General features: G+C 44.8%; 1 protein-coding gene across 1 annotated transcript; it reads right to left on the bottom strand.

Annotated features, from left to right (window-relative positions):
- Nucleotides 1–58: 58 nt before the first annotated feature.
- CA10 (carbonic anhydrase X) lies at nt 59–22,982 on the bottom strand. The gene is made up of 5 exons (XM_008593687.1): nt 22,863–22,982; nt 18,642–18,714; nt 5,197–5,351; nt 3,098–3,272; nt 59–1,350 (listed from the first exon to the last, which is right to left on the bottom strand). The coding sequence occupies exons 1-5, from the start codon at nt 22,980–22,982 to the stop codon at nt 1,328–1,330; spliced, it is 546 nt and encodes a 181-aa protein (XP_008591909.1). The 3' UTR covers nt 59–1,327.
- Nucleotides 22,983–24,003: the final 1,021 nt, after the last annotated feature.

Here is a 24,003-nt window from a genome sequence, read left to right as displayed (position 1 = left end):
CCAGAGACTTCAGCAGGGGGCATCCTCCTTCTCAATAAACTCAGGCATGGGTACCGGGTAACTTGTTAAACACATTTATTGATTTCTTGACAGTAACCAAACACAGTGAGTGACCATTATAAACAAGAAAAGAAAGGCATTCGTTTGTACTTTGTGAAATCTGGCTGCACCTGGAGAGAAAAGACACCCCTTTCCCAGGAATTTACAAGGCAAAGTGCATTCCTTCACGGGAGCATCACAGGGGGATGGCAGTTTTGAAACGCAAGGAATCTGTCGCCTGCTGTCTCAGGCTGGAGCTCACCTTGTATGAATGATTGAGCCATGAAGTGGAATTAAAGTTGTACTTGCTTAGCAAATGCATTCCTGATTGCCACAAACTCAGTAAAAACTGGCTGCAAATGAACAAAACAGGTAGATGAAGGGACAAGTGAAATCATAGGATGGAGATGCATGGAGCCAGGGCTTAACCTGTAAGGAAGGAGAACAGACCAAACCCAGGAAAATGAAATTAACTCATTAAACACATTTATTTGAGCTGTTAACAATAACCAAACACAATGTATGACCTTTGGAAAACAAGAAACAGCAAATGGATCAATTCTGATCTTGGCAAATCCTACTACAGATATGTGACAAAGGGGGAAATAATTCCATTTCTTTATAGTCTGCGGTGACATATATATACAATGTGTAGCTCTTCAATGTCTGTCCTTTTTTTTTCTTCTTTTTAAATTGTTCAGTAAACAGAAGGATCATAATCTAGAAATAAGTGTCCTTGGTCAATGCTGTCCTGGCTCATCTGTCACCAGCACTCTCAAAGGATCCTAGGACACTCACTGAGATTAATTGATGCAAAGTACGCTTGATGCCATCAGAGCTGTTTTTTCTCGTCTCTTTTGGAAGAATTTTGTATGTACAAAGTCTGAAAAGTCTCATTGGGTAGATTGATGAGTTTAGGAAAACGGTATCAAAATTGTAATCAGGTGAACTGGTTATTCTCTTCTAAGACCTCTTATGCATGAGCCTTTTGTTTCTGAAACTTGACTTCCCATCATGGAGGTTGCATGAGTGTGCATGTGTGTAGGTATGTTTGCATGTGCATGTATGTATGTACGTGTGCTTGTGTGTGTGTTTGTGTGAATGTGTATAAGAGATGTATTCCTCTGCCATGGTTTTGCAGACACTTTTCATGAAAAAAGGGCCAATCCAAAGAGTGAATGAGGCTTGGGGGAAGGAGGAAGAGAGAAGAAACAAGGGGAACATTCTAGGTTACGTTAATTCACAGTTGTAGCATTTCACTGAGGTGGGATTCTTCTTGGCTTGGTCCCTACTTAAGGAGCCATTCATTTACTGGAAAGAGAGAGAAAGAAAAAACCAAACGAACCACACAACACAAAACAAACACACACAACACAAAACAAAGCATAAGTGAATTAATTTGCACACAGTTTTGGGAGCTTCATCTAAAGGGAAAGGGAAAGGGACTGTCTTATAAATGCCTGCTTACTTATATGTATCCCAACTACCCCCTTCTCCATGACCCTCTGGGCCTGTGCTGTCCAGTATGGTAGCCACTAGCCACATGGGGCTACCGTAAGTCTAAATTAATTAGAATAAAAAAATTAGTTGCATTGTTGCACTAGCCACGCTTCAGATGTTCAATAGGCACCTATGGCTGGTGGCTGCTGTATTGAATGGTGCAGATACAGAACATTCCCATCACTGCAGAAAGTTCTAGTGGATGACACCGCTCTAGAACAGCGATGGGAAAATGACGGCCCACAGCCCAAATCTGGCATACTACCTGTTTTTGTAAATAAAGTTTTATTGCAGCACAGCCACCCCCCTCATTTACATATTGTTTATGGCCGATTTCACACTACAACGTCAGAGTGTCACAGAGACTACGGCCCACAAAGCCTAAAATGATTTACTCTCTGATCCTTTACTGAAGACGTGCTGACTCCTGCTCTGGATCTTAAGCTCTGTATGGATAGGGGTCATATCTGTCTTTATCACCACTGTATTCTCCTCACCCAGTTAGTGCCTGGCACATAGCAGGTGCACAATACATAGGTGTTGAATAAAGAGAAGGATCAATGAATGAGTTGGATGTGTATTTGCTTAGTAGTTCTGGCTGGAAGGGAGCAGAAAATCTTTGGCACTCTGTGAATATGTCTGAGAGAAAAAAGGAAGAAGGGAACTAAGTAAGAGAGATAAAGTGGGGACCAAGAGGCAGCAGTGGTGGCTGCTTCTAAAGGCTGCCTGTTAATAACCACAGCCCCCATATTTGGGGAGCGTGTTATTGCTGCAAAGGACTTCTCCCTCCAGGCCCTTATTTGCCCCTCACAATAAGCTGTGAAGTAGATGGGAGAGGACTGTCATGATGACACCAGGTCTAGAGGGGCAAATGGCTTGGCTGGGTTTGCATGGCTTGTGAGAACCAGGCCTGGGACTCAGATGTCCTGACTCCCAGTCCAGGGCATCTCCAGGACACTGTCCTGCCTCCATCTCCCTCTCTACACTGAGAGTTTACCATGGTGATCAAGAGTTATAGGAGGGAGAAGTCATCTTAAATGCCCCCTTTAGCAGGAATAATAACCACTTCTAGGGATGTAGCACTGGACAAAGATGCATCCGCACACATTAACTCATTGGGTCTCACTGGTCTGGCATACAGAGTACCTGCTCACCTTCCAGGAGAACGGGGGTCTATCTTGCACATAACTAAAAGCTCTAATGCTTTTTGCTGTCTTGTTCTAACAGATAACCTTGGGAAAATCCGCCTTTCTGGGCTCTTCTGTAAAATGGCAATAAAAAAGCCTGTCTTGCCTGAAGCAGAGAGGGTTTAAAGGTCTAATATACATGATATATCCCTATATCACATATATCAAACCCTTAAAACTTGGCCACCTTCATTTCTCTCTACATATGGGCCTACCAACAGAAAAGCACCCTGCAATGGAGGGTGGTGTATTATTGTCATTTATAAGCATGATTCTTGCAATGGCAGATAACGCTAAGCCTTTAGGAACTGGTCTAAACAGAAAGACTGAGCTCAGCCAGGGTCCTGGGCTCCCAGGGCTATTGCACCCACCTCTATACTGAAGCTTCTGTGCTCGGTTATTAGGACAGTCCTTCCCCTGTAAACTGAAGTTGATGTTGGTGCGGATGCAGCGGTTGTTGAGTGGCTGGACAGGCCTGAAGTTGTCACTCATGCTCAGAAAGATCTGAGATGGCTGATTCTGGCTGAGCAGACGTAAGGAATGCATCTGAGGAGAGAGAAACAGCTGTGAGATTCGCTGTCCTCTTAAAGGCACTATGGAAGAAGACCAAGTATACCACGGCCAAGCCAGCTGGGGAGGCTGTCTGGGAAAGGGCACAGGCCTCTTAGAACCCCCTTTTATGAGGGTTCAGTTGAGCTGAAGGCCACCAAGGCCTCCATGCATGGAGTGAGCCTTACTTCCAGTTCACTAGCTCATATGTCTCTGAACAAGTCATTTACTGTCTCGCACCCTCAAATGCAAGAAACGGCTTTCAAAGGAGGAAATCCAGCTAGGTGTTCTGTAGGATTCCTTCTTTCTCTGACACCCTGAGGTTTAATCATTCCTTGATTCCCACATGGTATTACCCAGATCATAGTGATTGGTCCAGGGGTCAGAGCTAAACTATGCTGGACCAATTCGGTTTCTTTTCTGTGAATATCAGGGTCAGGTGGCTTGACTATAACGTTTGCTGTCATGTTCCACCACAGAACTTTAAAGCAAAAGAAGACAGTGCCTAGCAGGAGAGAAGAACGCAGCAAACATGCGGTAAGAAGAAGAGATCAGAGAGAAAGGCCTTCCAGGGTTCTGGTTCCAGTGAATTCCTGACATCAATTTCTTTTTATTTTTTTTTATTTTTTTTTTATTTTTTTATTTTTTTTATTTTGTCAATATACACTGTATATGATCCTGACATCAATTTCTGATCTTACATTCCGTGAGACCCTCCTGTATCTGTGGAATAGATCCTTTTGCTAAGCTAAGCTATCTGAACTGAAGGGGTTTACTGTTGTTTGTCACCCAGTGAGTCCCAATCAATACAGATAGGATCAGAGACTTCAAATTATTCAAATTATTGTCGGTTTGGGAACATATATTCTCTGCTTCCTTTGCTCATCTTCCCTTTAAATTTTGTAGACTCTCAAAGAGAATGTCAGAGCTAGAGCAAAGTCATGGAATTGTCTCCCCTCATTATTAAAAGGAGGAGTATTCATTTCACAGAAGTGGCAAAGAGTCACTCAGCAAAGCTGACACAGGAGGACCGATCTGCTGTCCATCCAGTTCTGAGGAATACTAACCCTGTGCGATGATCTGAAAAAAATTCCATGTTCACATATGTTTGTGACATGCTACATATCACCTCCTTTTGGAGACTGACACATGTATTGTCATTTAAAAAGGCCCTGAGAAGTCTCTCAATAATGAAATACATTTAACTCTTTAAAACCCAGGATTTTCAAACACATTTGACCACATCATCTATTTTGCTTATTTGTTTCATGCATTATTTTAGCTGTAGAGCACACTTTGGGAACTAATCCTGCTGTCTTTTCTCAATCAGACAGGTGGGATGTTTATGTAATTAGTTCATGCTAAGCCTTTTCAGATACTGACTCTTTAAACATAGGTGTTATGGGTTGAATGTGTACCCCCAAATTCATAAATTGAAGGTAGTGGCAACCCTCAGTACCTCAGAATGTGACCTTATTTGTAAATAAGGTCATTGTAGATGTAATGGACTAAGTTAAGATAAGGTCATTGGGTGGGTTCTAATCCATTAGGTGTTCTTATAAAAAGGGGAATTTAGACACAGAAACTCAGACACAGGGATAATGCTCCATAAAAATGAGGGCAGAGATTGGGGTGATGCTTCTACACACCAAGGAACACCAAAGATTGCCAGCAAACCACCAGAACAGGGGAAAGGTATGGAACATACTCTTCCTCACATCCCTCGGAAAGAACCAGCCCTGCTGACACCTTGATCTTGGACTTCTAGTCTCCAGACTGTGAGGCAATAAGTTTCTGTTGTTTATGCAACCCAGTTTGTGGTACTGTGTTACAACAGTCCTAGTAAACTAATAAATACAGTAAGCACTCCATCCATACAGCCATATCATCTTCCCCACTAAAGGACCAAAGAGCAGCTCACCTGCATCCTGGTTATATAGACAGGTTTGTTCATTATTATCCAACTCGCCGTCTCATAGCAGGGTGGGATAGTCATCGACCCATCATAAGTGATGAAACTAGAGGTCTCTGGATATAGTTCCTCTATATTAAGTCCCTGTAGTAAATATGCATCATCTAGAGAAGAAAATAAGAAAGACTTAAGAATTAGGTTTCCTGAAAAAGTGCTGGTATTGCTGATAATACTTTTTCTCTTTTGGATTCCAGAAGACTGTATGTGTCAGGATAGGCTGCAAAAACAAACAGCCCCCCCCCCACTCCAATCTCAACTGTTTTAAGCAACAAAGGTTTATTTCTTGCTCACAAACATGTCCATTCCAGATTGGCTGAGGGCTTTCCTCCATGTCATTGTCCCCACTTTGAGATCCCAGCTCTTAAAGCAGCCACTATCTGGACCTTTGTGAATCACAATGATAGAAGGAAAAGCAATTATGGTGAAACATATGTTGGCTCTTAATACTTCTATCCCAGAAGTGGCACATGTCACTTCTGCACACATTTTGGTAGCCAAAGAAGTCACATAGCCAACACCAACATCAGGGATTTGAGGATTCACATTCCTCCCAAAGGATGGGGCATTGAGTACTGGTGAACTGTATGTGGTGTGGTCTACCACGGCACAGTTATGGTCCCTGAGACCTGGACCCACAGAGATTATAGTCATGATGAAATGGACAGTAAAGGCTTCAGTACCTTCTGAAAAGTCATCTGATCACTGTTATTATTTATTAACAGCATTTAATTAAAAGAACATTAAGAAAATCCTTTTAGAAAGAAAAATAGACCAAGTCCTACCACAAGAGTCAATGGTTAAGTTCAGCAACTAATTTCATTTTTTGTGGATCTCCTCTCTGTCAAGCCCATGCAGATAGCCTTTACACCTGTTTTAGGTATTCACACTCATATATCCATTATTACTAACTATAGTTTTTTAATGATGAAAATGACATATAAGATTATATGAAAAAAAGAGAAAATAGACAATAGTAATGATCCCAATCATCTAAAACAATGACTATAGCATTTTGGTGTATTTTTCCTTCTAATTCTTCAAATTCAATGTATTGGTTGCATTTTTATAAAATTGTAATGTGTTGGAGTTTTAAGTCTCAATAAGTTGCAATGAATCTCTCACCCTCCTTCTCTCCACATGATCTCTCCTCCTTTCTTTTAGCACATTATTGACCTGACTTCCCAAATACTATATTTCATATTCCTATTTTTCCAGCCACTTCTTCTCAGGTTCTGTTGCTGACTCCCGGTCTTCTACCTGCTTCTCTCAGTGATGCAGTGACCAGGGATCAGTCCAAGGCTCTTTTCTCTTCTCGTCCTGGGGTAGCCCATCTACATCCATGGCCTCAGTTGCTTTCTGTGCCCCAGTGATTCCACATCACGTCTCCAGAGGTATTGCATCTCCCATGTGCCATGAGCACCCACCATTGTGGTCAACCCAGGAGACCTGGAGAACACATGGCTAGGACCCAAAGCCTGGCTGGCAGGGGGATAAGACTGCCTTCCCCAGACCCCCTGGATTCACATATGTTCTCTCATCCATGTGTTCAACTCCCAGTGGCAAAGTACTAATCTTGAGTGGATGATGTACTCTCTTAAGTTCAGTGTTGTGCATGCATAATGGTAAAGAGGGACTTTTACATGCAGGTGGAACCTCATGCTGACCCAGTGAAATGGGTCAGGCAGATAGTAACATCCTTATTGATGAGAAACTGAAGATCAGAGAGGCAAAGCAATCTGTCCAAGGTCACAGAGCTAGCTGCTGACTGCAGAGTGGAAACTGCTGACTGCAGAGTGGAAACTGCCCTGACCTCCAGACCAGGGTCATTCATTCATTCAACAAATATTCACTAAACATCTCTTTGTGCTGGGCACAGAGTTAGACTCCAGGGATAAGGCAATGAACAAGATAGACGCAGTGCCTGCCATCATTCTAGTTAAAGAGATAGACCACAAATGTCAAAATAAATATATGTAGACTATAATGTCAGGATGATAAGTGCCCCTTGACCTGGCCTGTATTTACCTACTAACCCTGAGCATTAATGCTGCTAATCTATTTTTCAGGGAAAAGACCCCCTCCTCTCCATTACTTCCTCCAGAAATTGCTCATTCAACTTTCTCTGATAAAAAAGAGTCATCTTTGCCAAGGAAACTAGAATTTCAGTGTTCCTTTGCTTGTCAATTAAATTATGAATATATCAACAAGCCAGTGGTATGGAGTGATGTAAATAAAACTTGCTCCACCCAAAACTGCCCCCTGCCACCTCCCACTCCCCTAGATGTGGTAATGAAACCACTCTAGGGCTCTCTCTACGTAGAGCCCGTGAGGAACAGAGCTTGGTCAGGCTGGGTTTGGAGACCAACCCTGGGAGGAAGAACTTTCTTTCACTTTCCATTTAAATGTTTCTGCCTTTCCGTCAAAACACTAAGGAAACAGGATAAGTGCAGGAGAGAGGTAGTGATTGGAATATGATTTGGGTGGGTCTGCACTGTGGCCTGCATGGTCATATGCTTCCATGACAAAGCCATGGTGCCCAGAGCACACACTCATGTATCCTCTGGAGTTGGATCACGTGCCAACACAATAAGTTTACTGTGTATTCATTATTTGCCTCTGACTGTGTCTTAAGCCCCTCATATGTGTTAGGCAATAGTGGTGAGCAGAACATTAAGTGAATGCATTAAGGAGTCACAGAGACAGTAATACACATCTGCAGTGGGCCCAGAGAGAGGTTGTCAGTTCTGCCTGGTGGAGGGGGACTTTGGAAAGGATGGATCAAGAAGCTGACCTGAATTGCATCTTGAATGCCAGGAGGTCATCACTGGTGGCTGGCAGGGGTGGGGTGTCAAGGGCACTGCAGATAGAGCCATGCTAGGGAAAGTGCTAAGGAGGCATAGACGGTGGCCTGTACCTGGGGATGGTTAGTGCGTGGGATGCAGGGGGTTGAAGAAATGCAGGGGGAGGAAGAGTGTGAGAAATGAGGCTGGCCAGGTCAGCACAGGCATACTGGGAAGGTCCTTCTCTGCACTGTTAGGAGCTTGGGCTTCATCCTGGAGTCAATGTGGAGCCACTGAAGGGTTTGAAGCCAGGAGTAGCATGATCAGATTTGCACTTAATGAGGCTTGCTCTGATGGTAGTTTGGCCTGAAGATTAACATATTGAATGAGAGAAGGAAGCATTGGGCACATTTTTATTAAAGGTCAATGTGATTTGTTTAACCAAGCTTGCAGGAGGAACATATTGGGTACTCGAGCATGCTGCTATGACTGTATTTTATTTTATTTAGGGAGGTAGGGAGGAGGGGTGGAAGGAGGCAGTAGAATGAGGGGCATTCCAGGCATGAGTGGAGTAAAGAAAAACAACCTTTGTGTTTCTCTGAAACTATAACCAGCCTCTGTGTTGCAGCCACATTTGAAAAAGGGCTGGAGAGGTGCAGGTTGGGAGCAAGAGGTGAAACGTCCTGTTCATGGATTTATGCCACGCAGTAGGGTAACAGCGTGTTTCCATAACACCTAGGGCTGACTCCCCAGACTCCACCCGCTGGGGTCCTGCTGGGAGATTCCCCCTTGTCCACGTCCTCCGTGAGATGTAAGTCCTCAGAGGACACAGGCAGCTTCGCCCTCTGTGATCCTCGTTCACCACCGTGTCCTCCCACGAATCTACTTAATACTCACACTTCACCTGTTGTCCTGTTTATTTCCTCACACTACAGGACTTGGAAAGACCCAGCATGAACCGCGTGAGCTCTTGACTCAGACTTGAGTTTGAGCGCTGGCTTTGCTGCTCACTGTCTGTCTGACCTTGGACCCGTGTGTAACCACTGAGCCTCAGTTTCCACATCTGTAATATGCAGGTGGTTGGAGTACCTGGCTCACAGGGTTGTCTGAAGAACAAACGGGATCATGCTTTCAAGTACCTTGCACAAAGTGCAGATCAGGTAAGTCCTCAGCCACGCTCGTAGTACTGATGTCACCTCTTCCTTACCTGGCGTGTCTTTGCCCAGCTTCCCTGGATAAACACTGCTGTCCTCCCTGAGGACTCCCTGGCTTTCCCAGAAGAGTCAGCAACTTCCTCTTTCACTGTATTTATGGAATTAGCTTGCTAACAATGACTTACCTGTTCGATTGTCCCTTCTAAGCTGTGAGCCTTTGGGGGAAGGCTTTGCATCTTTTATCTCTGAATCCCCAAGCTCCACAGGGTTCACCACATATGGGTGTTCAATAAACATGATTGAATGGGTGAACAAAATGGTTTCTGCCTAGAGCTCTACCTGCTGGTGGTGCTGGGCAGAAACCAAGGGAGGAAGAGGCACCATCATTTTTGTGAGTTGATGGGGAAACATCTCTGAGGCTCTAGGCCCTACCACTAGCTTAAATACATGCTGCCTCCCCCCACCCCATATGTGTGATGCCCCAAGACATCAGGGAGAGACTGCTTGCCCTGTCTCCATATGGCATCATGTCTCTACACCAAACACACCTGTACCCTCACCTTTACATTGCTGACATCCGTGTGCATATAACATGTAACCTTTCTCCTCACGACTCCCCACTCTGCCTCAAAGGCTGCCACTAATTCAGTGTTCTGCCTTTTAGGTATTGGAATTTGAGAACCACAGGCTATCTTTTTGCATCTTATTTTCTCCTCACTGAAGCTAGCCTGGTGTATTTGGTAGGACAGAGGCAGTTAAGACCCAGGATGAGAATATAGGCAAAACCAGAGGTTTTAGCTCTACTGTTAAGGCACACTGGGGTGTTTTCCATGTTAACCAGGCAAGGAACTAATTATTACCTATATACCATCTTGTCCATGCAGCACAAACAGAACATCGTTATTTTGGGTATGTCAGTGTTATCATCTGGAATTTGTAGACAGAAAGGAGACTGAGAACTAGTGCTCTGGGAGGTAGACTCCCCCAAATCTCACAGCTCTACTCATTAGTAAAGATGGAAAAGGTCTAGAGGAGGTCAGAGTTGTTTGTGAACAGAGAGATGCAAATTTGGGGTGAAGTTCAGAAGCCAGCGGGTGATAATGCGTTGCTCTGCTTGCTTTAAGGATATTTATTGAGAGGAACTGAGGGCAGAAAATCAAATAAGGGCCGGCCCGGTGGCGCACTGGATAGTGCGCCGCTTGGGAAGCGCAGCGGCGCTCCCGCCCGAGGGTTCGGATCCCACATACAGACCGGTTCCCGCTCACTGGCTGAGCGAGGCGCGGGAGCAGCACCGAGGGTTGCGATCCCGTTGCCGGTCCCCGGTCCGGTACGGGGGCAACACTGAGGGTTGCGATCTGTTGCCGGACACGGAAAAAAGACAAAAGACAAAAAAAAAAAAAAAAAATCAAATAAATTTTTATGGATGGTTTTAGAGAAAGGTTTTAAATCTGTCTATTATCTATCTGTCTATCTATCCAGTATCTATCATATGAGAAAATAGCTCATAGAGGGCAAAATCCTCTTAGTCTTCATTCAAGTCTAAGTTCTAGCTGTGGCTTTGCCAGTAACCTACTATTCCTTCTTGGGTAAATCACATACCCTCTTACTTGGGGCACCAGACAATTCTGGATAGTTACTAAAGCCATCCTCAGTTAAAAAAAATTCTATACTTAGATTCAAAAACATCTCTCAACATAGACAAGTTTATATAGTCGAATTTTTCTTAGGTAGGTCAAATTTTTGGTATGATGGTGTTGTAATTTTTTGTTGTCTGCATCTTCAGAGCACAGGAAGACCCCTTGGATAATAAATATGTAGAATACTGGTACACAGTTTACAGCCCAATTTTACTCTTTCAAATGACTGCAGAAGTTGACAGCTGTACCTCTGATTTTATGACATGCTCTTGCTGAATTTGAGTTATCTTATACTGAGTTTTCAGTCATGAATACAACTCCCAAGTTGACTTTCTCTCTCTCTCTCTCTTTTTTTTTTTGAGGAGAAACATGAAATGCCAAGACCACACCGTGGGGGAATATTTGCCTCAGTCCGAGTTTCAACGGCAGCCTCTGTTAAATGCATTGGGTTTACTTAAGTGAGCCATTGATGAGATCTGACATTGCCCGGCTTCCTGCTCGTGAAGTTCCCATTTGGACAGAACTATATGCCAATGAGCAAAAAGCAAGGCAGTTCCAGAGATCAATACTGGACTTGTTCCTGATCAATATGGAACTATTCGGCAATTTTCTCATACGGAATGACATTTCCTCTTGTAATCTGAGGCATGAATTCAACTGAAATGAAAAAAGGCAATTATTAAAGAATAAAGTGATATGATTTTTTTGTTTTACACACACCATAAATGAATAAAAGGGCCTCTGAGAATTGGATTCATGGAGGTAAGCTGCTCCTTTCCTGTTCTGCGCTGACATGAGTAAGCACTTAGATGGCAACCCAGGAAGTGGTGTGCTGTATTTCGCATTCTGTGAAAACATTTCCAAAGCCATTTCTTTGAAATGAAAGTACAAGTTCAATTAAGCAAAGAGAACGGCACCGGGAGCAACTTGCTTAAACTCCTTGGTGATATCTCATCACATTTAACACTGTGTCCCTTTGAGGACTGGCGCAGAGAACACGTCCCAGAGAACTGAGCAGTTCAGTGTAAGGCAGTTAAAATTGGTCTGTCTTTGCCTGCACATTCATCTTTCATCTGGGGGATTGGGGGGCTTGAAAGAAAAGCTATAAATAGGTAAGACTGAAAAAGATGTTTTAAGGGGCTCGTACCATGTGCCAAGCACCAAGTTTCAAAGCTCTCACAAATGCCTTCAGTGCTGTGCCTTTATTTCCTCAAAGCAAATATATTAAGGCAATAGCCATACATTTATAAATTTAGAATTTTTGATCCTTTGGATTCTTATTGCACTGAAACTCACCATTGTATTTACTATCAATGAAATGAATGGGGCACGTAAAACTGAAGGAGAATGAAGCCACCAGAATTAATACACTGTCCTAGGACACTGGAAGAAAGTGTTCATTTATATGCAATGTTCTAATAACTACTCCCTCATACCCATTTAGAAGGCTCTTTGCACTCCATTAGTTACAAGTTTTACCACTTGAAAATACCATAAAGTCTCTTTTTAAAAATAATGCTGGCTCAATAAAATCAGGTGGACACTAAAGTGATAAGGATATTACCTTTTATGTCATTGGGGTTCTGTGTCTGCTAATTAACACAAAAGAAACTGGAGGGACATTGGTATTACTCTGATACACTACATTCAAAAATTAAAATACTTGAAGTAAATTACCAATATCTCCTCCAGAATATCCACTCAGACAATCCATTTTTCAATGTCACGATTTCAGTCTTCACCCTCAATCTGTTGAAAGGGAATTTAACTTTAATAAAATGGATTTTCTTTAGAAGACTTTCTGATTTCAGCCTCAAATTAATTCAGGCTGTTCTCTTCCATAGTCAGTCCTGGTTAATGAGAGTGTTTTATAAGTTTTCTCAGATATATGGAATCTAAACTTCCACGGAAAGTGGCAGAATCTCATTCAGTCGTTACCATCCAGTGCATGGATTTCAACCACAGGAGCTGTCCTTCAGTTAAACTGAGCAACTTCTGTTGCCTGTGTGCCCTGTATTGTATTCACCTTTGACATAATTTTTATTTGGTGTCATAGAGACCTACCTCCTGCCCTTGAAGAAGCTGGATTTGACAGCCGTGTACCTTAGGACAACTTAGGAATGCACATTTATTGTGCACCTAGTTTATACCAGTAACTGTCCAGGCAACTGACACATTGCCTTGTTTAATTCTCACCCCAGCCCTCTCAATATCAATATTCATATCCTCATCTTACTGGTGAGAGACTCGTATATCAGAGATGTTAAGAAATTTGATTGAAGTCACACAGCAAAGGAAGTGGTAGAGCCAGGATAGGAGACCAGGTCGGCTTAGTTCCATCCCTCCCCCTAGAACACACTGCTTCCCATGAGTATGACGGCCTTCCAGCATGGTATTTGGCTTCCAAAATTTCCAGTTCTCTTGGCAAGATTCTTCTCCTTTCCTCCTTTTATGGATTCCCTGGCATCGATCTTCTTAACTGGTTCAAAAGAATGATTTCACACAATTCCCCTTTTTTCCTGGTCATTCATTCAGTGCCCAATCCTGTAAAGCAGGCGCACGGACTGTGTCTCTACAGCTGTCATTTCGTGGTGACTGTACCCCATGCTTTCATGCTCGCCCCTGCCACTCTGCTCCTCCTCAGCTAGCTGATGAGACAGCTGCACAGAAGTCGCTTTCGGGATGGGATTTTCAAGGTATCTTTAGAAGTGATTTTCCATTCTAAGTCACGGAGATTTGAGCTGCTCTATCAAAAGTAAAGACATGTCCCGCCTCTCTCCTCTATTTATTCTCACGCCCATGATTTCACCCAAGTTTAAATGCCATCTGGATGCCAGTGTCTTCCACATTTATATCTTTGGTTCTCTCTCCTGAAACCCAGACTCATCTATCCAACTGCCTACTCCACACCTCTTCTTGTATGCCTAAGACATTGCAAGCTGAACATGTTCAAGACTTCTGATTCCCTTCCCACCCACAGGTGTGCTTCAACCACAGTCTTCCCCATCTCAGAGGATGGAAATGTCTTCCTTCCAGTTGCTCGGTAGAAACCTTGCAGTAATCCTTGACTTCTCTCTTTCTCTCACACCACACACCTGATCCATCAAGAAATCTCTTGGCTTTTTCTTCAGAATATATGCGAGCATTTCTTCTCACCTCCCCTCACTAACCTGTTCATGATCAATGCCTTTGTTGCATCATTTGCATTGCTGCAATCATCTGTTTCACTCTTGCCCATCTGTAGTCTGTTCTCAACCGAGCAACCACAGTGATCCTTTGGTGAGCAGATCATGTCACTTGCCTGCAGTCTTAGATTACAATAGCCTCCAAGGGGGGGACATGGAGAAGACTGACCCCGTTAGAACCAGTCTCTGTGCCTTCTCTGGTTACTATGTATGCCAATAATGGCAGGACCATTGTGTCCTTCTGGATGACCCTGATTTCCACTGGAGGTCCCATGCCAAGGGACTGGCAGGAGCTACAGAGAACTTAGGACTAATGAGCCTGAACTGTCAAAGCGCCCATGAGTTCTGTGGTTAGTTTTTGCCCCTTCCAAGTGGAAGCTAAGCACAAAAAGCAAAGAGATGGCTCCTCAGACTGAATCAAGGTTGGATCTGAGAGAAAAACATGCTGGCAAGTTCCATGCAATGTGAAAATATGAGCATTACAATGAGTTTTAAGAATAGCTAAGCTGAGAGCTAAGCTTTCCTTGCTGTTTATGGAGGAAGCATGATAGGAAGGAAAAGACACAGGAGGAAATATCCAGGAGGCCCCGTGTTTGAAAACTTGATTTTCGACTATGGAAGAATAGACTATTGTTCAGGGAATGTTCACTCCCTCCCACCCCCATCTCCGTGGGAGGATTGTGATGGTGGGCTTGGCCAGGTGGCTTGCTTTGGCTAGTGGAAGGAGGACAGAAGTGAGAGTGTGAGGTTCAAGACTGGGCCTTAAGTAGCAACACGTGTTTCTGACCTCCACCATGAGAAGTACATGCCCTGAAAGTCCGCCCGATTCTAGAAAAATGAGAGCCATATGGAGCTGACAGCCAGAAACAGAACCACCACAGCCGACCCGCAGAGGCAGCTGTGAGAAGTCAGTGCTCACTGTTGAATGATGGGTTACTATGCAGGAGTGCTGACCCACACAGCCACTTACTAGACGTGTGTCCTTGGTCAGACTTAGTTTTCTCATTTGCAACCTAGAGTAGCAATCATACCCACTTTGAAGGACTTTGTTAGCACTAGGTAAGGTGCCCTGTGTAAAGCACAGGTCCTGGAGTGTGGAAGTGCTCAGGTAGCATCACTTTCACATTCCTGATGCTCAGCACATTGCACAGTGGGTACTGTGTCTACATGAGCAGGACAAGTAGAAGCTATGCTGGGGTTTAGTTCTGGTAGCAGTAGCAGAATGGGCTGGCTAGGAGAGTGGGTAGGGGTGGGGGTCAGGTGTCCCTGGGTAGTGTGGTTGAAGTGGCAGCATCAAGGTGGTGCTGATTTCTCTCTATCTCTCTTAGAAGTATGGAAGCAGGATACCCTGGTAGGTGCCCCTGAGCAGGTGGCATTGTCTTCGTCTTGACCTGAATTCATGGGCTGACGCCAGCATAACCTGCTGCTTCTTGCAGAGCCTCGGGAGAAACTTCCAGGCTTGTGTTTACCACCCACTGGCTGTCCTAGTGAAGGACTCCCGTACCAGACTCCCCTGCCTGCCTCAGGGAGTTTAGCTGGATGGAAGCATGCTGTGGTTTCCTGCAGAGCAAATCAATCCCCTTCAGACACAGTGTCATGGACACAGTTGCATCTGGGCCATTCTCATGTATCGGCCATCATTATCCCTGCAGTGCTACTCCCTTCAGGTATGTGATAAAGGTCACTACAGGGAACACCTGCATTCTTCCCTGCCGAAGTGTAAGAAGACAAAATACCTGTTATCAGGGGGCCTGAAGCAGTTACCTCTTCCACGCAGGCCAGGGCCTCTTTACTTTGTTTTAGTTCCCCTTTCGTTTCCCGTGGTCCTGACAGGCATCGAGTATTAGGGACAAAAGGAGGAGAGGGTGCTCCTGCTCTCTTCTAATTGCATTTCCCAGAGTGGGTCTTCAGAGGTGGTGAGGGCGTTTCGTCACGTGTGCCTGCTGCCTTGGCAGGAACGCCTTAGCACGCCATTGACACCTGGTTCCAGAACAGCTTGCCTGCCACTCCCTGTGCCCCTGTCACTGCTACTGAAGGAGGCCATTCATTCTTGGATTAACTCAGGCCATCACCAGTGTTTACTGGGTATACTTTGTCTTAGGCAGTGAGATGCAGAGCTGAGGAAGACAGAGGTCCTCCCTCTGAGCTCTTCACAGCTCTTCAATGCTCTCCACGTTCTGTATGTGCTGCCCCCCTCTGCCTGGAATGTCCTTCCTTCCTTCCTTCCTTCCTTCCTTCCTTCCTTCCTTCCTTCCTTCCTTCTCCTCCTTCCATCCCTTTCCTCCTTCCTTCCCTCATTTCTTCCTTCCTCCTTCCCCTTCCCTCTCCCTCCTTCCCTTTTTTCCTTCCTTCTCTTCCTCTCTTCCCTTCTCTCCCCCTACCCTCTGGAAAATAGTTACTTATTCATCCAGTCCTCCTTTGAATGGCACCTGCTTCGTGCAACCTTCCCACGTAATCATAAGCAGATTTGATCATTCTCTTCTCTGTGATCCCAAAGGTTCCTATTCATATTTTTAACATTGTACTTGTTACATAAATCCTTAGGATACCCTCTGCTATGTCTGTGTCCCTGACTAGAGAGTGAAGACCTTGTGGATAGGAAAGGCATTCTATCCATCTCTCTATCTTCTGGCACTCAGGACCCATTCTGTAAATATTTGTGGAACGAGTGAATGAACACATGCATAAAGGTCTTGGGTTTTAACATTGCTAGCCACTTCAGCTATCACTCACATGTGTTCTTCTCAGTTCCCATGGACCCCATGGAGGTGGCAGTCAACAGGGACACCTTACCTGAAACAGATGAAGTTGAAGTTTTCCTTGGCCACAAAACAGTCACCCATCATTGGTCCTATGATCTGACACACTGGTTCTCCAGCCCCCCATTTGCACCAAAATCAATACCTGTTCCTGAGTAAGGCCACATTCCCATAGCACAGACCTGCGTGGATGTTTTCATCTTCAGCAGCAGCCATGTCACTTAATATTAATCAGACCAGTGCTGGGGGTGGGCTGAGGAGGAAAGTCTCACTAATGATTGAATCTGCAACTGGCAATCTGTCGGATTGTGTGTTGGGGCTTAATGTGTGATTTCATGGCTTTTCATGGTCTCTGAACTGCAAATTCAAGATTATTTGAAAACATTTTACTTAATTTTCATGCATTTTTAATCAAAAAAGTTAAAAGAATAATAATCTTTTATGGGCAGTTATAAATGTGCTATTTACACATAAGACAGCAATATCTCCCTTCTCTGAGCAATCTAAGTGTGTGCTTAGAGAGGACTCCATCAGAATGCTGATGAGGAGCGGCAGAATGTGTTTGGAGATATTTAATCCATTCTTCAAGGCAATGTCTATCTAAGTGGAGTCTGATTCTCCAGGTCATTCATCACCTCCACGAGCCCCCTAACCTCTTCATATGCAGTGACTTGGCAGTGACCGCCTGTGGGTAGGGCTGGTGTCCGGGTCATCTTTACATTCCTGCAGCCTCCCTTGGTGCCTGTCATGGGTGGGGCAGGTGTGCAGGGAACGTTTGTTTGCTGAATGAATGAGGAAATGAAGGAGGGAAGCGTTCTCCATCTCTCTCTCCAGCAGTCCAAGGTGAGACCTGCCAACACTCTCTGTCCCTTGCGCATCACTATTGGAGGTAGAAACGGCAGACGCAGTTGAGCTCTTAGCTCAGTGAAGGACTTTTATAGGAAGCGATTTTTACTTACATGCTGTTTTTTACTTTTGTGAAAATCATTACTTCCCTATTGCTTGAATCAGAATCCTAGGCCTAGAAGAACTTCAGAAACCTGAGGTTCAACTTTTTCACCTTACAGATGAGGAAACAGAGTCAAAGTGAGGAAGCTCCTTGATGAATAACAAAGTCAAGGTTTGAATCCCAGTTTCCTGCTCACTCTTAATTAGGAAAAAATAAAATATATATGTATTTTCCTGTACTAATTTCTTTCATCTCTTGGTGTGTGCTATCTCACATGATTTTTCCCAAATCCTGCAACTCCTGGGATTGCTGTGGATAATCCTCTTTTCTCTTCCTCCTTCAACTTTGCACTGTTTACTCTTTTCTGCTTAAGGAGTCTAGGATGAAACACTGAAATGCTCTGGCAACCCAAGGAAACTTGACAGGGTCCTCTAGATCCATGGGCCACACATGTGGATGAAAAAAGATGCCACCCTGCCTCTGTCTGGAAGGAAGACCCAGCCACACAGAGAGGGAGACCTTGTCCAACTGAGAGCCTCTGTTAAGTGTCGCAGTTGGATCCGAAGCACCTTTTGAGTGCATTTTCAATCATATAATTGGCAAATCTCCAACTGTGCACAGCTGACGTGGTGGAGTTTGTCAGCCAGTGGAGTCCCCCAGCTCATTACTAATCTGTGGGATAACGATGACCACCATTATCATAATCATTACTGCCTTAGACAGGCATGGATGACAAAGACACCCTGGGGACTTCTGTTTGAAATGAGGTGCTTCTGAGCCAACCCTGTCTCTCCAGAGAGGCTTTCTATAGAATTACAGCATCATGAAGCTGAAAGAGGCCTGTGGAGATCATCAGTTCTGGCTTCCTGCCTTCAGACAGGAGTAACCTTTATAGAACAGTTGCTGTAGACGAAATTGAACCAAACTTACTTTTATATGTTATTCTTGTGATAGTATCTCTGTTGAGCATTCGATTAAGAAATGGGTTTGATGAATCAGAAACCTAGGGGAGAAAAGGAGATATTAATGACTGGGCAGCACTCTTCTAGGATAAACATTGCCTCCATGCATGCACTTGCTTGTGTGTATTGACTGAGTGCCTACCATGTGCTGGACACTGTGGTGGCTGGAAATTAAAGATTGAAGACCCAGACCCTACTCTCAAGGAAACCCCAGTCTAGAAAATGAAGGCAGGTAAGTAAACAAATGGTTCTAATATACAGGTGTGATGATGTCAGAGGAAGAATACTCACCACCCACGGAATCTGGCCACCTAAGGCATGGAAGGATGGGTAGAAGTTAACAAAATGTTTTGATGGCAGAATGTGGAAAAGGAGGAGAGGCAAAAACAAAATAAAACAAAAAACCACCCCAATCCTGCAAGCATTCCATAGAGAGGATCTGTACATATGCAGACATGGGGGTGTGAGAACGAGATGTGCTCAGGCAAGTATTTTAGTGTAGTTAGAGAGGTAGGCAGGGGCTAGCCCATGTCAGCCTTTGGGCATCACACTAGGACATTTAAACCTTATTCTGTAGGAATGGGGAGCCATCAGAGGGCTTAAGCAGGTGGTAGGGAGTGACATGTTAGGAAGCGGGTATTTTTCTAAGAGTGAGAGAGAAAGAGTATCCAGAATAGAGGTATCATCCATCCATCCATCCATCCATCCATCCATCCATCCATCCGCCCACCCATCCATCCAATAAATATTTACTGAGTGCATATTATGGGCCAAACATAGTACTAGATGTTCAGAGATCAGTTCCCATTTTATGCCTGTGCCCTTACATCTCTAAATTCCTCTTATGGGAAAAGAAGCCAAGCTTCAAGGGGCATGAGCCAGGGAACCACTGTGTCTGAGATTGTGACGTGGCCCCACATACCTGTGCACACGGTTTTCTTACAGCCCTTCTTTACTCTGCCTTTTCTGAGGTGCCATTGTTCCTCCTAGTCATTTCTTTCCTACCTTGCTCAGCTCTCTGCTCTGCAATTTATGCCTTGGCTGCTAATCGGATGTTGTGACACATCAACACTTTAAATCTGATTTATTCTGAGGGTTGGAAAAATTGTGGCAGATGATTATTATTATTAGATAAGCAACAGGTAATTTTAGTTTGGAGAAAGCACAGTCTGTTTATTTTCCCTCCATCTGTCTCTCTTCTGGCACAGTTTCCTGGGTGTGTTGTGGTGAGACGCACGTCAAGGGGAGCTTGGTAAGCAACGGTACTCAATACAGGTAAAAGCCCACCCCCCAATGGAGAAAAGACCCAAATCAAACACTGTTGCTGCCTGGAAACTTTAGTGCCAGATTCAACTTCTACTCTGACATCCTCTGCAGCCATTTACCAGATAGCTTGAAGCCTCCTGTTTGTGCTGACACACCCCTGGGAGAAGCAGGGCCAAGTGTACCTTGTTGTGGCAGGTAAGGAACCTGTCATGTACCTTAACCACTGGAGACCTTGGGATCCTGGTACCTGGTGAGTCTGGGCAGCAGTGATGTTGGGACCAGACCCTTTTGAGCTGATTGAAAATGATTGAAAGATTTCCAAAGGCCACACAGATGATTTGTGGGCTCTAGTGTGTTGGCTGTGTGGGTGAGAGGATAAAATATGTACTTGGTATAAAAGAGCTTAAGTGGGAAGTTAATGGTGTGTGATTGAGCAGCAATTACAGCCAAATCTTAGTCCCCCGTGGTCATAGGAAGGATGGGGGATTAGCAGAGGACAGAGACAAATAAAAACCCACAGATAAAAAATCTCTCCTTTTAGCTGGTAACTCCAGACTTTCGATGGCTCAGCTTTTGGCCAGGGTGGCTTCTCTGGGGCTAACCTACCTAGACGTGGGGCTTCTCATCTGTCGCTGCCTACCCTGCAGAGCTAAGAAGAGGAGGCAGAGAGAGCAGGAGGGAGGATGACTACAGGAGGCTGTGCAACCCGAGACTGAGGGCTCTGTTCATCTCATTTCCGTGTACCAGTGCCTAGCAAAGGGCTGGCTACATCCTAAGCTCCACCAGTGCTTTTAGATGAGAGAATGACAAGTCAGAGCTTGCATAACTCACTATGGACTTGATTGTCTGGGAGCTGATGGTGTGGAACAAAGATTATGTATAAGCTGTGGCTTATTTTGAGATGTAGCCAGAAAGCTTCCGGGTTTGCTCAGGGAAAGAATGGGAGCATCCCTAGGGACCAAACTGGCCTGAGGAGATGCAGGAGCGGGTCGCCACCCCGTCATTGACCTCAGGGCCTGGGGCATAAATTCCTCCCAATACCCTGCAGGGAAGCAGCCTGGACCTGCAAGCTCTGACTGTTAGATGTGATCTCCATGAAACACACCAGGAGTTTGCTGTTGAAGAGGCTGCCTTCCCTGCATACCCGTCACTCTGTCAGCTGTAGTGCGCCTGTGCTTCCAGGATGACAGTCACCGACTCAGGAGCTTTGAGCAGAGTGAGGCAAAGTCTGGGGCTGAGACTGGGATGCCCTGAACAGGACAGGAATTGTTGGGGCAGGCAGGTTGGCCAGTGGGAGTTACTCATGGAAGGGTTGGCATTGGGAACAATGTGAGGGGAGGTGTGCTCCTGGATATGCATGACAACATTGTCACATATCAGCAGGCTTCACAACAATGAGTGTCGCCTGGGTAGAATGCACCAATTAGTTATTAATGATATGATCAGTGCTGGACTAGGGATACGGGAATATGCCCTGTGCTTGTGGGTAGCATGGGGATGCATGGGGGGATGTTGTAAAATGTCATTTTCTCTCTTCCTGCCCTCAGTTTCTCTCTCCGATCTCTGTTGGGGAGGCACAGGGTGGGGATAAGTTCAAGTCGTGAAAACTAAAGTCAGGCAAGACCTGGATTCTTTTCCTGGCTAGACTATTACGAGCTACACAAACTTAGGTGGGATGGCAAAAATTCTCTGAACTGGTCTTTTTCATCTGTAATATGGACACTAATGCCCAACCTGTAGGTTTATTATTAGGTGAAATGGTAAAATAGGTGTAAAATACATATCACAGTGCCTCGCATTCAGGAATCTACTGTTTGTTATTCAAGGGTTTGTGATGATGTCAAGAGATAACAGAACAGGGATCATCTTCATTAGATTCCACGTGTTGGATGGGACACGTTCTCCAATGATCTGGCCGAAACTTCTCCAGGGGCTAGGTCAGTGACCGCAGACTTTTGGAGCTGCCGCACATTGCTTTTTTTTTTTTAAATCTTTTTTTTTCCATGATAAGAAAGGCAATTTCTTTTCTTTCCTTTTTTTTTTTTTTTTAAGTTTCATATAACTGCTTTACTCTACATTTGCCAAAATGTTGAAGGTACTTTTATTAAACAAATTAGGATATACTTGGTCGGAGATTTTATGTTGTTGTTGACTGCTGGGGAGATGTGGAGCCTCCCTAGAATGTCAAGAAGTCAGCGTGGGTGGCCTCTGCCTTGTGTTACTGGGAGTGCACATGAGGGAGCGTGAGAGTGAGGAAGCGAGAGGGTGCTCGGAGCAGTTGCAGGGGTGCTGGCAGGAGGTGCTTAGTGCAGCGCCCGGAGAGGGGCTTGTCTACATTCCCTTGTTTTTCCAAGGGGCAGCTGACTGATGGACAGGTCTTTATGCTGTGGGGTGTCAGTGGGCCACCTCTCCCCTTCTGCTACTATGTCCTTCTGATTCCACTGCATTAGGTGGGACCTGACGCTTGTCCCTGGATCCAGTGCTCTTTTCCTCTCGAGGACAGAAGCTGCCTGAATCCTCAGGCCCTGAGGCTCTGAAATGCAGCCCATCATTTCTGCAGGGGACTTCATTTTTCATAAAAATCATGGATATAAAAGTCACCACCCTGGGCCGGGCCCGTGGCGCACTCGGGAGAGTGCAGCGCTGGGAGCGCGGGAGTGCTCCCGCCACGGGTTCAGATCCTATATAGGGATGGCCGGTGTGCTCACTGGCTGAGCGCGGTGCGGCCGGTATCAAAAAGGACAAAAAAAAAAAAAAAAAAAAAAAAAAAAAAAAGTCACCACCCTGCCACTTTTCTTAGGCACAGACATCAATGGACATCACCCTTTTAAAAATTTCCAGCTTCAACAGAGACTAGAAACTAATATTCTGAGTGGGGTGGGAATGGTGACAAGAAAAGAATAAAGAAATGCAGGAGACTTACTTTTATAAATATAGAAACTACCACCAATCCATTTGGACTCTTTGCAGCTTCTGTGACATTTGTATATAACTCATGGTTATAGTGGATGAGCTGCACCTGGCAGGAGGGAAAAACAAGCATAAGAACAGCAATCCAGCATTAAAAAGTGTGACGCACAGCATATGCCCACACATGAGGGAGAACTGCAAAGTATATTGAAGAACAATTGGAAAGACAATCTCTTAATTGAAGGGATGTGTGCACACACACACACACGAAAATACCCACACGTATTTGCAAATGTTTTCTGGTAACAAGCGTGCTTTTAATAAGCTCAGTACCCATCTGGCTCTGGCTCAGTCCCAGGACATTTCCCCGAAAGTGAGTGTAAAGTGAATTTTCCTTATTAGGAACGGAACTGCCCTGCAGGGGTGGATGTGCTCTCCAGGCTGCACAACAGCTGCCAGTGGTAGCGAGTAAATCTTCCTTGAGGCCTTCAGGCAAGCGGGGAGCTGGTAGGTCCTCAGTGAGCCCAGCCCACTGACTCAGAGGAGACTGGGCAGCCATTGAGATGCAGAAGTTCTGATGGGGAGAGAGCCGAGGGCTCAGGCTCTAGCTGTGCTAGCCAGCATGGGCCACCTGGTTGTATAGGAGTTCACTTTGTCCTCTTTGAATGAGGAGCAGCCATCTGCCTGTCGAGCCCTTGTGTAACAGGCAACATGGGGAGACATCAGAGTCCTGAACTCGGGCTCCAGTGAATTGGGTTTTCCCCCTGTCACTTAATTGTTTCAAAATGCTTTTTTGTTTTTATTGTGAAACATAGCATAGATATATGTTCAAACTAATGCTCCCATAATGTTTAGCCACATGATCAAGTTTTTCCACATCACTGAGAGAGAATCAGTTGTTTCCTCTGAAAATGGGTATGATTAACTCTTGTTGAAATTTATTTCAGAGCTATGGTTTTAAAACAGATTTTCTTAACAATATGGAAGTATAATTTTTGTAACAAATTAAAAGATACAGAAGTAAGGGGCCGGCCCGGTGGCGCACTGGATAAGTGCGCCGCTTGGGAAGCGCGGCGGCGCTCCCGCCCGAGGGTTCGGATCCCACATACAGACCGGTTCCCGCTCACTGGCTGAGCGAGGCGCGGGAGCGACCC

The sequence above is a fragment of the Galeopterus variegatus genome, unplaced genomic scaffold (genome assembly GCF_000696425.1).
Source record: "Galeopterus variegatus unplaced genomic scaffold, G_variegatus-3.0.2 Scaffold9524, whole genome shotgun sequence".
In the NCBI taxonomy this organism is placed as follows: Eukaryota; Metazoa; Chordata; class Mammalia; order Dermoptera; family Cynocephalidae; genus Galeopterus; species Galeopterus variegatus.
The sequence above is the reverse complement of the archived record's forward strand: the minus strand, read 5'-3'. Positions and strand labels throughout refer to the sequence as shown.

Coding starts and splice junctions, on each gene's coding strand:
- CA10 (XM_008593687.1), bottom strand. CDS start 22,982: ATGCTTGTTTTTCCCTCCTGCCAGGTGCAGCTCATCCACTATAACCAT. Junction 5,352..18,641: donor CACAAGAATAACATATAAAA/GTAAGTTTGGTT, acceptor TTTCTTCTCTAG/ATGATGCATATTTACTACAG. Junction 3,273..5,196: donor TCTATATAACCAGGATGCAG/GTGAGCTGCTCT, acceptor CTCTCTCCTCAG/ATGCATTCCTTACGTCTGCT.